At 39.6% G+C, this 17,789-nt stretch overlaps 1 protein-coding gene across 6 annotated transcripts in view; it reads right to left on the minus strand.

Annotated features, from left to right (window-relative positions):
- The window catches only part of LOC6034937 (cadherin-87A), a 370,702-nt gene that overhangs the window by 52,646 nt on the left and 300,267 nt on the right, over nucleotides 1–17,789 (minus strand). For all 6 annotated transcript variants that reach the window (XM_038266992.1, XM_038266991.1, XM_038266993.1 and 3 more), the window contains 7 exons: nucleotides 17,329–17,782; nucleotides 15,925–17,263; nucleotides 15,638–15,767; nucleotides 11,859–11,982; nucleotides 7,048–7,108; nucleotides 4,805–5,258; nucleotides 4,534–4,638 (listed from right to left, as the gene is read on the minus strand). In XM_038266992.1, coding sequence (XP_038122920.1) covers nucleotides 4,534–4,638; nucleotides 4,805–5,258; nucleotides 7,048–7,108; nucleotides 11,859–11,982; nucleotides 15,638–15,767; nucleotides 15,925–17,263; nucleotides 17,329–17,782 — 2,667 coding nt within the window. The remainder of the gene's footprint in view (nucleotides 1–4,533; nucleotides 4,639–4,804; nucleotides 5,259–7,047; nucleotides 7,109–11,858; nucleotides 11,983–15,637; nucleotides 15,768–15,924; nucleotides 17,264–17,328; nucleotides 17,783–17,789) is intronic.

A 17,789-nucleotide genomic window follows, 5' to 3' on the forward strand; every position in this document is an offset into this window, starting at 1 on the left:
CTATAAAGTCAACTTCGAAGTCTAATCAACTCAAAACAATCTAAAATGCATTTTTCTGCATTGGCAATCATATTTAGCTTGTTTGGGCTCGTTTTTAAATATCTCGAACTTTGTATGAAATTACTATATTCAGCACCGCAATTTTTTCATCAGTTTTTATTGGGGACGGGGCGCAATTCGCGGGAGCGTTATTTCGGGGTTAGAGCGCAAACGGGGGGAGCGTTATTTCGGGGTTTGAACGCAAATCGGGGGAGCGTTATTGCGGGGTTTTGGCGTAAAAAGGGGTTTTCTTTTTTAATGTACATTATTTACATATAAACGAAATATTTATAAAAGCGGTCATCCGCAAAACACGGGTAAGGGACCATCCACAAATCTGGGTATCCAAGAACTCCCGGAAGTCATGCCCTAGATATCTACTTGATCAACGGTGTTCTATATGGGTGAACTAACCATCGGTATAGATTTAGGTAACTTCAGTGAACCACGATGATTGTTCACTCCTGAAAATATTTTTTTTCGAAAAGTTCAGGAAATTCTTAAAACCACATTGAAGATTGAACCTTTGGTTGCTGAAATAAAGCAAAAAATAGAAAAAAAAACAAGAAAATTTAAGTTTTTCAAGGCTCATCCAATTATTCCCACATTTTCTAATGCCAATATCTCAAACAAATGGTTAAATTTTCTATTTAGAAAAATAAAAGAATTGTGATATTTTCGACAATTTTTTTAAATATTTTGGAAGGGCCAAACATTCAATTTTACGATCATTGTACTTTATCAAAAATTCTGTAAAGTACCTTTCGATTACAAATTTGATTTTAAATTAAAAATTCAGGTAAGAAAATAACTACAATTTCTTGAATTAAAAAAAAACACATAAAAATAATAAATCTGCGGCAAACTTTCTGTACACATTTCAAAAGTTGCAGTTTTTTGTCCCCTTAAACTTATAAAAAAAATATATATATACAAATTTTGATAAATTGATTTGTAAAAAAAACCTAAGTTGATTTAAAAATATGCAATTTTTTCCAGGAACCTATTTTATAGAATAATCCTCATCAATACTTATCGATCAAAAAATTCCTTGATAAGTTACAGATTTTTAAATATTTACGTATCATTTTTGTATGAAAATCTGCCAATATTGTATGAAACCTTGTATGGGTAAATCAATGACACAAAAAGACTTCTTTTTGCTAATACCAAAGGTTGAACCAGATAAATAATATAAAATAAAATCCATGTCCAGCTTTGGTAGAGAATAACTCTTAAGTTTTTGCCTTCCTCACCTTACTGAGGAAAGGCTATAAAATCACTCGAAAAATGAACTTCTTAATTTGACCTCGTAGACCCACCTTCACGTATACCTATCGACTCAGAATCAAATTCTGAGCAAATGTCTGTGTGTGTGTGTGTGTGTGTAGGGATGTGGGTCTGTGCACCAAAAAATATGCACTCGATTATCTCAGCACTGGCTTAACCGATTTGGACCGTTTTGGTCTCATTCGATTCGTCTTGGGGTCCCATAAGTCCCTATTGAAAATTATGAAGTTTAGTAAAGTACTTCAAAAGTTATGCTAAAAAAACGATTTTGGCGTATGTCCGGAAGATTGTAAAAAGGGTGGTTTTTGTAAGAAACCCTGTCATTTTATACATTTTCAGAAAGGTATTAAAAAGACCTTTCCAATGAGCCTAAAACATCAAGGATCTGACAATCCTATCAAAAGTTATTAGCATTTAAGTGTTATTTATACACTTTTTGGAGGCCGGATCTCAGATATTTCAATGACAATGATGTCCGGGTCCATCATGCGACCCATCGTTAGTTAGATAATCGAAAGACCTTTCAAATGAGCCTAAAACATCAAGGATCTGACAATCCTATCAAAAGTTATTGGCACTTAAGTGTTATTAATACACTTTTTGGAGGCCGGATCTCAGATATTTCATTAAAAATGATGTCCGGGTCTATCATGCAACCCATCGTTAGTTAGATAATCGAAATACCTTTCAAATGAGCCTAAAACATCAAGGATCTGACAACCCTATTAAAAGTTATTGGCACTTAAGTGTTATTTATACACTTTTTGGAGGCCGGATCTCAGATATTTCAGTAAAAATGATGTCCGGGTCTATCATGCGACCCATCGTTAGTTAGATAATCGAAAGACCTTTCAAATGAGCCTAAAACATCAAGGATCTGACAACCCTATTAAAAGTTATTGGCACTTAAGTGTTATTTATACACTTTTTAGAGGTTTGATTTCAGATATTGTGATAAAAATATTGTCTGAATCTTCCATGCGAACTATCGTTGGATAGGTTTTCTTTATCAGACCTTGCCGATGAGCCAGAAATATTGATGGTCTGCGAACCATATCAAAAGAAATGAGTAATAAAGTTGATTTGTTAAACATGTTGCTATTTTTACTGAATGTATTGACTTTATGAATATGAGGAAGGCACCAACCACCTAAAGGTGGATTAAGTAACGTTTTTAAGTAAATGTTTGTTAATGCCAGGAGGATTTTGATTGCAAAAGTTTATTCTAGTATTTTCAAAAGTGGGTCCTGGGCCGCACTAGTGGAGCGTGACAAATCCCCGGAACGGCCACCATTGAGGTATGGTGCCAAGTCTGGGCCAAAATAGTTTGGAAACCAGTGGTATAATCGATTATCACCGATAAAATGGTTCGGTAACGATAAAATGACGATAACGTTATCGAAGGACGATAAAATCATCAATTTTCGGTTGAACGTTGGGTTGAACCATTGTTACAATCCTTGCATAGAAGGAGTGGGACAGAATTACCGAATTCTCTGCGTTTTGAGGTGTGCTATTCACATTGTTACGCTGATGAATGTTCATTGTTATTTGCCCATAATATCAACCCTGGATTTACAAGATACCCGTTCAGGCATGCAATCAAAACTGTGATATCTGCATGAAAAAATATTCCACATCCTGTGCGTCATTTTCAATCAACATAACTGAGCGATCACAATGCATACAAATTCCACATTTCCTAACAGAGAAAAACAATCTTCTATTCCCTTTATAAATATTTGCTCCTTACCACCTCTCTCCGCAAATGACCTCAAATTTTCCATCAGTTGTAAAATCATACGATTCAATGGTCTTTGGTTACATCATGAACTTTCTTGAGAGAATACAAAAAGTGTTACCTTTATCTTTCTCCCCCTATTTCTGACTGATGCTGTACACGTGACTGTGGGTAGGTAGGTTGTAGGTGGGAGTCCTGCCATTGTGTCCACAGTTATGTTTCCAGTGATGATAATGGCTTATGAATAGGTGTGTTTTCCACAGATACTGAACCATTTCCCTCATAACCAACACAGACACACACGAGGAATCACTTTCCGATCATGGCCTGTTTGGTTTTGTTCGGGACGTTTATGGTGAGGACTGAGTGAGGATGGCAGCAAATTGTTATGTTTTCAACACCAGGTTCAAACCTCTTTCCATATTGATTTTGAACAATGTTAGGAATGTTGTCAGAATGGTTACCGAGCTGAACGGATTTTGGATGGAATGATTTCTGAAGAAAATCATTAAACTTTTGTTATGTGATTGAATTCGTTTTCTTAGTTTTTATGATTGACTGTAACCGTATAGTTTACGCCAGAATTCATCTCTTTCAAAAAAAAGGTGATAACCATTGTTTTATTTTGGCATAATCCAACCGAATACTCAATGAAATATGTTAGAGAGATTGCATCACTGTTAAAAGCAACGAATCAAATTCAATTCTGAAAAATAAATCTTCATTTTGATACCGTTCATTATTTCATCCAATTGTGAGAATTTATATTTATTCTATGTTCCTTTGTCGATTTTTTCCACAAACTAGAAATATTAAATTTGACCTGAAGCATTAGCACGAAGGCAGGTCTGTGGCAGACAAAACTAAAACCCTCTTAAACATAATACACATACATGAGAGCCGAGGCCAAGGTCTTTCCTAACAATTATTAATATTCATATTGAATTTCATACTTGAATGCACTTTTGCCTCTTTCTACACCTTGAAGTTATACCTAGAAGTTGTTACGGCAGGAGGATGAGGGACTTCTGAGCAGCTCTCGAATCATAAGCATTGTTTTATACGGTTACTGCCACGGAACCGTTCAACCGTAAGCAGAGAGTAAAACTGGCAGAAAATTGGACGGATCCTTGTTGCCGGTAGACACCACCATTAGAATCGGACCAGCTAGAAGGTGGGTGGGAGATTCCGGGAGGGGAACCAGCAAAAGTTCATCCCGATAGAGACAGTGCGGTATAAGAGAGCTTTTGTCTGGCCTGGAAGAATCCCCATAAACTTTTCACTCAAGTGGAAGAATGAGTTGGATGGAGTTTGAAATTGCCAAGGTCTTATTACTCTATCAGTACCAGCGCAACTCTCTGAGCCCCTTGCGATCTCAGGTAAAACGGATCGTAAGCTGGGTGAGTTGCAATTACAGTTATAAGAGGCACTTTCATCAGCCCTGGGGGGAAAAGACGACTTACCGGTGGTTCCTCGTTAACATCGATGATGGTAATGATGAGGAGACCCTCGCCCTGCTGCACCGAGGGGGCCGTAGTGTCCGTTACCAGTACCGTGATTCGTATGACCTAATGGAGGGGGACGGGCATTGAAATGTATTAATTGAAGTTGCAGTTGAGTTGATTGTTATTTTATTGCGACTGCAGATGTTGTAAGTAGGGGCATCTGATTGAAAAGGTTTATCCCAATCAAAAGAATTCTTTTTGTTTAGCACAGATGTACTAATGTACTCACCGCAAAGTCATCCCGCTGCAAAATCCGATTGACAAACACCTTTCCAGTGCGATCAATCGTAAACATGTCCTTAAAGTCTTCCGAGTCGGTAACTTCTTTCCCGTTCTTGTCGACGGCCGTGATTGGTTCCGTGGCCGCATAGTCCAGCGACTCACTCGAGGCCACATCCGGATCCAGGGCGACCAACGTGTGCACCAGCGTGCCCACCGGAGCGTCTTCCGAAATTTCAGCCCGTTGCGTCGTCGGTGTAAAGTACGGTGCCTTGTCGTTGCTGTTGATGACGCTGACCGTCAGGGTGGTTGTCCCTGAAAGACTTGGTGTGCCCATATCGGACGCCACAATCTCCATCTGGTACGTGTTGCGCCGGTCATAGTCCAACTTGCGAGCGATGGTCACCACCCCCGTCTGATTGTCGATGGCAAAGTCATCAAAGCTGCCCTGCTGTACTCGATATCTGAAAACAGGTAAAATTTAATTCGTGTGATTTTTGTAAACAACAGTACTCTAACTAGTAACACTTTTCACTGACTTAATTCACTTAGTTGGTCCACCCCTTAAAACTCAATTCACTTCCACCCACTCGTGTTACATCGTTAATCCTTATTTACTATAGCGCATCCCATCCACACACTAGAGCAAGCGCATGTCGAACTTTGTTTTCTATTCGAAACTTTACCCATCCTCGATGCAAACAAACCATGGAAACAAGCGCGCATTGACTTGTTTGCAGCCCGTAAATCTCTATGAGAATTTGATTAAATTTTAATGTCATTTATCGAACTGGAGTCCGTACCAATTGGCTCTTTATCACGGATCTCGGAACACAAAAAAATAGTTTGAGTAAAATTGATATAAGTTTGAACTTTTTCTTGTATTTTCGAAATTTCATCCAATTGTGAGAACCTACTATGCAAAAAGAAGATTTTTCGGCACGAGTCGAACATTTATCCAACGAGGTTTACCGAGTTGTATAAATACGACGAGTGCTGAAAAAATCAAGTATTGCTACGCGTTGCTAACAACATTGTTTGCAATTCCGAAAAACGCTTTTGGAATGGAATTTTATGTCAAACATCCAAGTGTTAAAGAAACTCATCGTTCAACACAAAAAATATTGAAAAATGTTACTTTTCGATACTAGTACTGAAAAATTATACTTTTCAACACCCATTTCAGTCCTGAAAAGTAGAACTGGCATTGAGAGGTATTAATCTTCCATTTAATTTTTTTGACCGTTTCATCGCGCGAGAATGATAGGAAAAATAAGAAGTTTTATGACGGAATCGCAAAAAGCACATCACAAAACCATCTTTCAAAAGGTGTTACTATAAAAGACATCAAGCCAAACGGAATACACCCAAACTTTAAATAATACCAGAAACCATTATTTTTTTCAATTTAAGCTTATTCTGCAGAGTGTAGAAAGCACAACGGGGAAGAGCCAATCCAGTAAGTTGAATTATAAGATTAATTGGTGGTGACATCCCCTTTTTGTTCAAGTAAAACTGGCAGCACTTGCTGCTACTGCAAATGACTGCTGTCAACGGCGCTTTAACAAGCAAGCTAAATTTCCAGTTGAAGTAAGACTATGTTATGAAAATCGGGAAAATCATAAAAGTTTATGAACTGATTCGCAGTCTCATCTAGACACGAACTATAAAGTTATGATTACTCAAAAAAATGGCAAAAACCAAATAAACGCGATTTTTGAAGTTTGTGCTCAGTACACCCTAAATAGTCAATGCTCGCAATGTGTAGGTTTGTTACATCCTAATGGACATGTTTAAAATTCCTGCTCACCAGTAATCGAAAATACTCCATCCAAACAGGCACACGTGCCCGGAAGCGGAAGTTTGCCACCGGAGCGCCTGTGCTTTGAAGATTAAACAGCACTGCTTTTAGTAAATACCACCCACGCAGCGCAACGCTACATGTCACCGCACCGGAAGTCGGTTTGAATTTCCGCTCGAATGTTCTCCGCTGCTGTATGTTTGGTATGTTTTAGCTTCAATAATCACTTCGGGAATTTGCATTCGATTCGATTACTCAACAAATAAAATTTACGCATTCTTAACATTCTATTTGTTTAAAGTGTTTTATGAGTAATTAACAAATTGTTAAATTTCAGTTTCCCTTTGTCAATCACACGATGTAATTTAATGATAAATTTATCAATTAGGAAATGTCACTCAGCTCAGACCCATGTTCGGATAGTAAACAAAGCTGGGGATTCCGATATTTACCTTATCTCTGCGTTGATTCCCGTATCCAAATCGATGGCCTGCAAGGTTTCGACTTTGGTACCTGTAAATTGATTAGAGAGCAAAAAAGATCGAAAAAATATAGCGTTAGTTCCTCGTAAAACTTGGATTCTGGAGGCAGAAAAAAGGTACAGCCCGACCCAGGATCACAACCGGAGAGGGTCGAGATGGATAGGTTTAGGATCTGTTGTTGTTTTTATCCCCACGGTACCCTGCATACTTTCCAGCGCAGCACAGAATTGTTTGTTTTTCCCGCCGAACCGAGTCTTGGTACGCGTACCGTTGGAGTTATTTTACGGGTCGTCCCGTCTGTCGGTCGTTCTTTCCAGCCAGCCAGCCTGCCAATAACACGATGGATACCTCCGTCGAGAAAGAGTCAATAGACTAATGTAGTTATAAACGAGCAAATATAAATTTTTACGAGTCTGAACGGGGTACTCTCTCTCCTATACACACACACACGTTCAGACACACTTGACTGGCAGTATTTTTGCCAAAGGACGACACTACCGAGAGATAATCAATTTTGTGTAGTGCTACCTCTATATCTATAAACACCGACCCATATCCGAATCGTGGATCCGGTGGGGCATTTTGGGTTTGGTGAATCTGTTAGGATTTGTTTTAGGGAAAATCAAAAATGTTAAAAATCAAATACATATGATATAACATTAACATTGAAATTATTTTTTTCGGTTGGCTCGTTAGATCTGGTAGCCTTGGAAATTTATAAGCGAAGAAAATGTGGAATTCGGTATAAATTACTCTGAACTTCAACTGAAACAAACCGTTTCATGAATACAAATTCAGGCAATTAAAATGATTTATCAGCCAGTTTCATAAGCAATAAGTGTGTTTACTTCCATTTCAAATGTAACCTTATTGTTGAAATAATGATTTCAATTGAAAATCTTTTAAAATGAGCTTTCATAGGTAGTCAAAAAAACGTATTGCAAACAAATGGAAAATAGATTTCGCACAACTCTCTAGAACAGAGAGTTTTATAAGCTTATGCAATCTAAATCATATTTAAGTAAGTAAAGACGGTATTTTTTTCTAGTTCGGATTTTGGCACACATTTGCCGAGGCTTGACATAAACATCTGAGTGTGACAAATTACTAAAAAACGTGAAAAGTTCTTTATTAAATCATTATACATTTAATGGAGTGCGGCTATCGTGCTTTTTATTTCACATTTGTTATTTCATGAAAAGGTTACCAGATTTTAAATCTTGCTGAATAATTTGAAAGGTCTCTAACGGTCTCAAATATTCATCCAATGATTTACAATGAGAGTCAAATTTTTTTTAGACAACATTTTGATTATAAATCAACAACATTCATTCTTTAAACAACAGTTCCCCTGAAGTTTATTTAGAGCACTAAACTCGAGACAATAATGCCAACTACACACACCATGAAACCAAATTGGGGGGATGGCGTTGCTATTTTTTGCCACGTTTTCCACTTTTTCTCCATCGAAACCGACTACTTTATCGGCTTCATTATGCTTGGCGAGATAGAACGCCGTCTATTTTTAAACGATGACTCAGCACTTTTCCACTTTTGCACTAAAAAAAACAGATGGCAGCACGATGTAACGTCACGTCAATATGGGTTCATTCGATAAATGAAACAAAAAATCCCAAAAAGTTTAATAGCTCGACTCCTGACTCCCTCTGGTCACCAAGCTGTGGTGGCCGATACAGTTAAGTTATTGCGATAGTGTGCTAGAGGTCCCTGGATAGATTCTCGTAATCGACACTTTTTGGTTTGTGGTAAAACTTTTTTGGATGTTAACTCGAAGGAATAATTCTCTTTGCAATTTCAAGCCGTGTTCTCTGTATCCGTAAACATATCGTCACTATTGTGCTATCTTATGATACGTCCTATCTTTTTGCAGCAGACGTGTCACAAGATAGCATACAAGCGAAAATATGGAAACAAATTTAATTGAAAAACTAACTTAATCCACCTATGTGGTTGGAGCCTTCCTCACTCATTACCAACAATGGGTGATTTGATGTCGTTGGACAAAAATTTCATCTATTTTTTAGATCCGGAATAAAAATGTACATAAATATCACTTAAGTGGCCATATCTCGAGACAGGGTTGCCATATCTTCAATTTTTTGGACTCGTTGGAAAGGTCTTTTGATTACCTAACCAACGATGGGTTAGATAATGGATCCGGACAAAGTTTTTAATGCTTATAAGTGAGATCCGGATATATGTGAAACCACATTTTTATATATAACTTTTGAACTACTTATCGAAACTTCAAACAATTATATAGCGATGTATGAGACCAAGTTGAATGCAACCGGTTGGATCAAAATCGGTTCAGCCAGGGCTGAGAAAACTTGGCAAGAATTTTGGACACATACATACATACACACACACACACACACACACACACACACACACACACACACACACACACACACACACACACACACACACACACACACACACACACACACACACACACACACACACACACACACACACACACACACACACACACACACACACACACACACACACACACACACACACACACACACACACACACACACACACACACACACACACACACACACACACACACACACACACACAGACATTGATTCAGTTTTCGATTCTGAGTTGATAGGTATACATGAATATAGGTCTACGAGCTGTTTTTCAAAAGTCAATTTTTCGAGCAGGATTATAGCCTACCTCAGTAAGGAAGGCAAAAAGCTTAAATGAGGAAATTTAACAAAAAAAAAAAATAATTAAAGCCTGCGAGAGTTTTTGGATTTTGAAAAAAAAACAATTTCCCTTCCAGAATTCCCCTTGGCAAATATAAACATAATTAAGAAAAATTAACGTGAAGATTTCCATCATTGCCATGATTTTTCGTTCAATTATATAAATTTTGCGTCGTTATCAATATAACGTTATTCAGAATTGTACCATGCATACGATGATACTTTTTGGTGACGAGCAATTTTCTCCAAAAACCCAAAATTAAGTTTGGGTGCAATTCAATTATTCGAACGTTTAGGTTTGAGTAGTTTTTTTTAGGTCTACGAGCTGTTTTTCAAAAGTCAATTTTTCGAGCAGGATTATAGCCTACCTCAGTAAGGAAGGCAAAAAGCTTAAATGAGGAAATTTAACAAAAAAAAAAAAATAATTAAAGCCTGCGAGAGTTTTTGGATTTTGAAAAAAAAAACAATTTCCCTTCCAGAATTCCCCTTGGCAAATATAAATATAATTAAGAAAAATTAACGTGAAGATTTCCATCATTGCCATGATTTTTCGTTCAATTATATAAATTTTGCGTCGTTATCAATATAACGTTATTCAGAATTGTACCATGCATACGATGATACTTTTTGGTGACGAGCAATTTTCTCCAAAAACCCAAAATTAAGTTTGGGTGCAATTCAATTATTCGAACGTTTAGGTTTGAGTAGTTTTCTTGACATTGAGACTGCCAAGACTCATCGCTTTCAAGCGCGTTTTCTCGTTTTTAGTTTTTTTAGGTAATTTATACAAGTCCAAAAAAAACACACCACTCTTGAAAATAGCCTTTTTATCACTGTTTTGAAAAAGGGCGAAAGAGCGTTCAAAAGAGCCGCTCTTTTGAATGAGCGAACGAAAATAAGCGGCTCCAAAAAAAGCGGTTTTGCCCACCTCCGTTGAGAAGTGAACCGTGAAAACTTGCAGCTCATGAGACTGAGATTAAAAATGGAGGCGCATGGTGCTTGTTTTTCATTAAAGTTATTTTTTTGAATTACTTCCGATTTTACCATTCAAACCCCTAAGCGAGGGGGAGAAAAGATGGGGTTGTTTTTCCACTACTTCTGGATCAGTGAAGCTGCGCGCAACGACTGATTGAATTTTGTGATGGGGTTGATTGCTGATTGAGCGATAAATGGCGGAGGCTCTGCTCTGCTTCACCCTCCTGGGGGCGAGTGTGCCATTGTTCAATTAAATTCGATAGCAAACGGCTGCTGCAGCCGCCGCCGCCGGCTGGAATGGTCGTAAAATATGTGCGAGTGAGTACTAAACACATTGAATGGATAAAAGGGGTTGACACCATTGAGATTCAAAGCCTTTACCGATGGAAAGTGTCACTTGGATGGTACTCAAATTTGTACTAACTATTCATTGTTTTGAAATTGGCTGTGTTGATGATAATGAAAAGTTTAGTAGATTGAAAACTGCGTGGAATGGTTGATGACTGTAGCAAACTAGACTAAAATAATATTTCTGCCCAACACTATCTAAACTGAAAACGACCATCTTAGCAAGGCCTAATTTTAAGCTTCGATAAATCAGCTCTTTACACTAAATTCCTGTTAATTGCTTTTAAATTCTCAAACGAGCAATCTGCTAGCCCTTCTCGACACACACAAACACATCGGGGATGGTCCCTGCAGAAACTCCTAATGACCATTATTAGGCATCTTGGTCATTTTGCAGGTGCGTGCGTGTGTGTGAGCATGTGTCTGCTGGCCCGTATCTTGGGACCCATTCAAAAGCTCAACGTCCGGAGTTTCCCGGTCCTTCAGCAGCAGCCCAGGACTTATAACTTTGCTGCACTATCAAGATTGAATTCGCTACGTGGCCAGGAGGAGGGAGGGTGACCTCACTTCTACCATCATCATTGTCGTTATCTTCATCGTCATCGTCGTCACCGTCTACGTTATTCGGAGTTTGTGTTCTTGTCTCTGAGAATCTCTGGGACGAGCCTGGCTCGTTCGTTCGGTCATTATTATTAATAACAATATTTAACTTACCAATTGGGAAATTCTCCTCAATCGACGTCAGATAGTGCTCCCGGGAGAACAGGGGCGCATGGTTGTTCACGTCCCGGATGGTAATGTTGACATTGCAGAGCGTCGTGTAAAGGCCATCGCTTGCCTGGAGAGAGAGATGAGAAAATCGGGGTTGAATGAAAGTTGCAACAGTCGGGACTACCGTTTGCATGCAAAGTTTGACCCAGATTGAGTGCGAGATGCGTCTATGTCGAAGACTGCTTGAAATGGTTGCGTTTAAATTTAATGAATTACTCATACATATAAAGTCTTTTCACTTTAACATATAACTAACATATAGGGTAACAGCATCTTACTCCATCGTGCCGCTAATGTTGCCATACCAGCACTTTGATTACAGTTTGTTCAACTGCAGCACATAAAAAGCGATTTCAACTGAAATCTAATCTAATCTAATCAGACCCTAGCGCAGCCAATCTTTCGAAGGGATCCTGGAGAGTGCCTTAGATTAGATGACGCCTAGCACTCTTCTTGTCATTTATAAACATTTGTAGTGCACCATTGCATCAGAATGCATTGAAACATCATAAGCGTTAAAGCGGCCAGGCCTACGGCGTAAAGCCATATCGAAGAGATGACTCGTAATTGGGTCGAATTCTGAATCGACAGGGGAGGAAGAAGCATGAGGAAACACCACCATATGCTCCGAGATTTGGTTGTATTCGTTGGAAGTACCATGCTAAGAAGGTTTGGTACTCCGGGTCCCTTCGTTCTGGGATGGGACATTGTATTTCCACGAATGCCCTGGACATTATTTGACGTGGTTATAACGCCACAACTCGCTCAAAAAGCCATTTCAACTGAAATCAAGTAATAAGTAGCTGAATAGGAAGTGAGCAAGCATATTTCTTTTTAAACAATTTTACAAAGTAAGGTGTTAGCAAATTGGAGTTATGGGAGCAAGATCGGCCTTTTTTCATGAACATTCCATCGCCCAAGGCTCCAAAAAAGTTGGAACGGTAACTTCAACTCAATGGTTCTCGGGCATAACTCAACCAATCAAGATTATTCTTCTTTCCAGTGATTTGTTAGGATGTCTGGATGATCCTAAAACTTTGCTGAACTTAATTTGATCAAATCTGTAATTTTTACGATCAAAAACATCGTTCCAACTTTTTTTTTTCGCGTGTAAAAAAAATCGCCAAAAATTCCGCGGAAGGCAGTCGTTTTAAAAAAAGGTGGAACGATGTTTTTGGTCGCAGAAATTACAGATTTGATCAAATCAAGTTCTGAAAAATTTTAGGATCATCTAGACCTTCTTACAAATCACTGGAAACAAGAATCGTTCCGATTGGTAGAGTAATGCCCGAGAACCAGCGAGTTGAAGTTACCGTTCCACCTTTTTTGGGAGGCTTGGGCGTCCGTGTATGTTGGACATGCGTTGGGCGTTCCAGTGTTAATTTGAATTTTTGCATTTTGTTTTATTTTCCGTACAAATTTGGTAAATGCCCATACAAAAATGATCATGGTGGAAAGAAAATCTCTTCTAGCGAATATGATTGCCTGCAGAAAGGCCCTCTGAGTATGGTTTGCTCGTTTCTCCTGACTGTTACTTGAGTGTGGCAGGGACGATTACAATCCAAATCCAATCATGCCCCTTTACCGCCAGCAGTCATGGGTTGTCACAATCAGCGATCGTACACTTGACGAATGACAGCTAGTCGTAGCATTTTGAGAATCAAGATTATTCTCAGCAGTCTTATTAGTTACACAGAAAAAAAATGATGGTAATATTCATCAGGAAATGGTGACAGATTTTGTGGCAAAATTAATGATAAATTTTACCCCAGAAAATGATGAATTTTCATCAGTTTTTGATGAATATTCATCAGGTTCACATTTTTACACATTTTTTATGTAATATTACACAAATAAAGAGGTAATATTCAACCTACCAAATTTTCAACATTCCAAAATTCAACTTTTTTTCTGTGTAGGTGTTACAGACAGCGATTAATCGCTAATTTAATCATAGTTGTCGGTTAACACTGAAAGTGATACATGAAAATTCAAAAATCTGTATCTTTTGAAGGAATTTTTTGATCGATTTGGTGTCTTGGACAAAGTTGTAGGTATGGATCTGGGATATCAAATGCCAACTTTTCAGAAATAAGCATAAGCATAGCATAAGCATAGGTGCCCACCCGCAGTTGCTACTCCGTTATTGACCAGGACCTCCAGAAGTTACATCCACGAGCCGTGGAAGATAAGTGGGTGCTATCTTTCCTCGCTTCGCAACTTCTCAAAGGCCCCTATCATGCTGATCAATACCGGCGCCGGCCACGACCAGTGGTAGGGTCACGGGGAAGTGGATGGGAATGTTAGTCCGATACTTGAGTAATAGAGACCGCCCAATCGACTGCATCTCCGACAAAGTATCACATGAGCTTTGAGGGGGTTAGTAGATAGGTATGAGGTCAGGATTCACGAGTGGCAGTGATGTGACCATGAGCATTTTGTTTATTGGTTGAAAATTTTAAATCTTAGGCAGCCGGCTGCGGAAAGATAGATAATTGATCATTTAAAAAGTTTTTTTTTATCGAACCGCGTGCCAGCCGAGCAGTAGTGCTATGGGCTGGACTTATCAGTATATTTTTACTATTTTCAATTTAGATAACGCGAGCAAATTTCAAAAATAATAAATAAATGACGCTTTACTCTTCATAAAATCGATCGATGCCAGTTGGAATAATTTTTTACGATCATTTACGATGAAAATTATCGCGAAAAAACAGGACTGCGCGTCCCCAGAAGCACTGCACTTATGATGTCCAATAAGTTATAATAACCACTCACCCAAGCACACAAACAGCGACACAAAAGAAATGAAAATAAGCATGCAAAAACAAGACAGCGCGTCCGCGTGGTTAGCGCACTCAAATGCCAACTTTTCAGAAATTGCCATAAAGTGCAAAAAATCTTAGTAATGTTATGAGTTATGATTTTTTGAATCAATACTATTTTTTTCAAAAAATCGAAATATTGTCCGCAAAAATATTTCAATTTGATTTCTCCATTAAAATAGAATTTGCAATCAAAAAGTACTTTAGTGAAATTTTGATTAAGTGCACCGTAGCCATTTTCAGGTAACTTTTTTGGAAACAGCAGCAGTTTTTTTCTTTCGGCATACAGAAGGCACCAAAAAAGTTTCAGCCGGATTAAAAAATACAAAAAAAAAACGAATGGCTGAAATCTCAGAGAATTGCTCAAGAGCAAGAGATCAACCTGCCAAATATGGCAGAATTTCCCCTAAATGCATATATTTAAGCTGTTATTTTTGTAGGCGTTAAAAAGAGGTAATAATAGAAAAGTCTCTTTGCAACATACATATTCAAGATTTGAACTGCGTAATTTTAAAATAGCATCTGTCTAAATGTTAGGGCGATTTATGCTTAACGTATTTGACACTTATAAATATTCCGATAATTAATCAAATGAAAAGTTTATCAAGAGCCATTCATGTTAACAATTACAGTTTCTAGACATGATTCAAACAATTTTTAATTATACTATGCAAAAATGTTAGGAAAAGTGTGTAATCTGAATTGAATTCCAATAAGCACTACATCAAAATTTGCGGCTTCGTGTTTGCATTTAAATAATTTTAAATAACAAGTCGACAAGCTTTTATATTTGTGAATTCTACAAAATTCAACGAGTCAATTAAAATAGTGAACAAACGAGTGAATGTTCAAACGGCTACACAAAACCACACAAATAAAAAAAATGCTCAAACTTACCTCCACGGCAAAGAATACATTTTCAGACTTCAAATGGTTGACATCGAGGGCGGTGTTCTTGGAAATGGTCAGCTGGCCGGATCGTTTGTCGATTTCGAAATGGCGCGTAATTGCCTCGTTGCCAATTATTCTGCATGAATAGATAGAACAAAATAAAAAATAAAATAGAAGTGCACAGAATGAATAAAATAACACACCCAGCTGAGCCGAGCAGAGAAAAAAAATCGTTTCACCAAGATCAAAGAGAACTGTTTCGGGCAGTTCATTTAGAGAGCTAAATAAATTACCGGTAATTAATTTCCGAAACGACGTCCGGATCGCGGGCTTTGATGACGAGGGGTGGCTCGAATGCGGTGGCCCCCTCGTCTACGGACGCCCGGTACAGGGGACTCTCACAAACCGGCGGCGAATCGTTGGCATCGAGTAGCGTTATCCGGAGAGACACTACCGAGGTTTGACCGCGGCCCTCGTCATCGGTGGCCTTGTAAGAGAGGTAGTACACGGATTGGTTTTCAAAGTCCAGGCAGGGTGCCCGGCCGGGACCCGCTTCCGGGTTTGAGGTTTGAATTTCATTCAGATGCACGGCTGGACTGTGGGTGCTTGATGGGGTGATGAACTCCTCGGACGATTCACCGTTCCAATGAGTGGTGGTTTCCTCCTCCTCATAGCTTGACATTTCCCAGCTGGAAACCGTCGGAGGAGCGTCCACGCTGACGTCTTCGGATTCCCCACTGTTGTAAACCTTATAGGTCATGTAGCCCATCTCGTGTTCCAGCGAAGCCTTTCGACGGGCCTCTTTGATATCTGTATAGTCTCGTGTAAGCTCGTCGGCTGTTGGAATCTGTCTCCGTCGACGATGACCGTTGTGCGAGGCTGGACAGTCTGCTACCGTAATAGCACCGGTGATTGGATCAACGTCGAATAACTCAGCTCCGGTACCGGACAGCGAGTATCGAATGCCCTGATCTCCAAAATGACCTGAATCGAGATCTTTCGCGATTATAGTCGTAATCAAGTGTCCAGCGTGAGCAGTTTCCAAAACTGTTGTCGAGTAGGAATCCTGTTCAAACACTGGCCGATTATCGTTAGAATCTGTGATAGACACGGTCAACGTTGCCGTCGAGGACAGCTTTGGGTTAGTCTTGGTTTCTTCCGCAATCACAAGAACAATAAATTTCCGCTGGTTTGGATTCTCGTAATCCAACGATCCGTTTGCAACGCGAATACTTATCTGCGAAGACCCCGTCACCAACTTCGGCTCCACATCAAACACTTCCGAAACATCGTTGAGTCGCAGCGAAAACACCGCATTTTCCCCGACGTCCGGATCGTGCACACTCATCTCGATTGGTAGTGGCGTTCCAGGGGCCGTATTCTCAGACATTGACACAAAGTATTCCTTCTTGTTGAACATCGGCGGCGAATCGTTTACGTCTCGGATAGTGATCGAAGCTTGAGTCGTGGCAACCGTAAGGTTGTCGTTCCCGGGGATTCCGTCGATCAACTCACGCGCTTTGATCGTCAGAATGATCAGCCCCGTATCGTCTGGAAGTGCCTCCTTGTCGAGCGGCTTTGCCGTGCGCAGCTCTCCGGTTTGTCGATCCAGCAAGAAATAATCCATGGGATCTGTGTTGAACAACAAAAAGAACATCAATCGCGACGTTAAAGCTATTCCTAAACCTTAGACTCACTCGTTATCAACTCGTACACAATCTTCCGTGGCTGACCACGGTCGCCGTCTCTCGCGTGTATCGTCATCACCAGCGTCCCGATTGGGCTGTCTTCGTTGATAACCGCCGCCAGTGAACCCTGAAAAACCGGCGGACTGTTCTGTACATCCTTCACGTGAATCTCCAGCCCCGCCGTCGCGTTGAACATCCCATCGGTGGCGTCCAGTAGAATCTGGTAGATCATTCGCTCGTTGTAGTCCAACCGACCATTGAGAACCACGGCCGCCGTCAGCCGGTCCTGGGCACTCTCCGTGATCTCGATGGAAAACTTTTCACACGCATCCGGATTGTGCGGCTGGGGGATGCAAGTTACGTCCAGGTTTTCCCCGACGGTGTCCTTGTCCGTCACCAGGATGGCGCTGAACACAGTCGTGCCGGGCAGGGCGTTTTCCAGCACCTCCGTTTCGTAGGGAAGCTGGTGG

This window comes from Culex quinquefasciatus, chromosome 1 (genome assembly GCF_015732765.1).
Source record: "Culex quinquefasciatus strain JHB chromosome 1, VPISU_Cqui_1.0_pri_paternal, whole genome shotgun sequence".
In the NCBI taxonomy this organism is placed as follows: domain Eukaryota; kingdom Metazoa; phylum Arthropoda; class Insecta; order Diptera; family Culicidae; genus Culex; species Culex quinquefasciatus.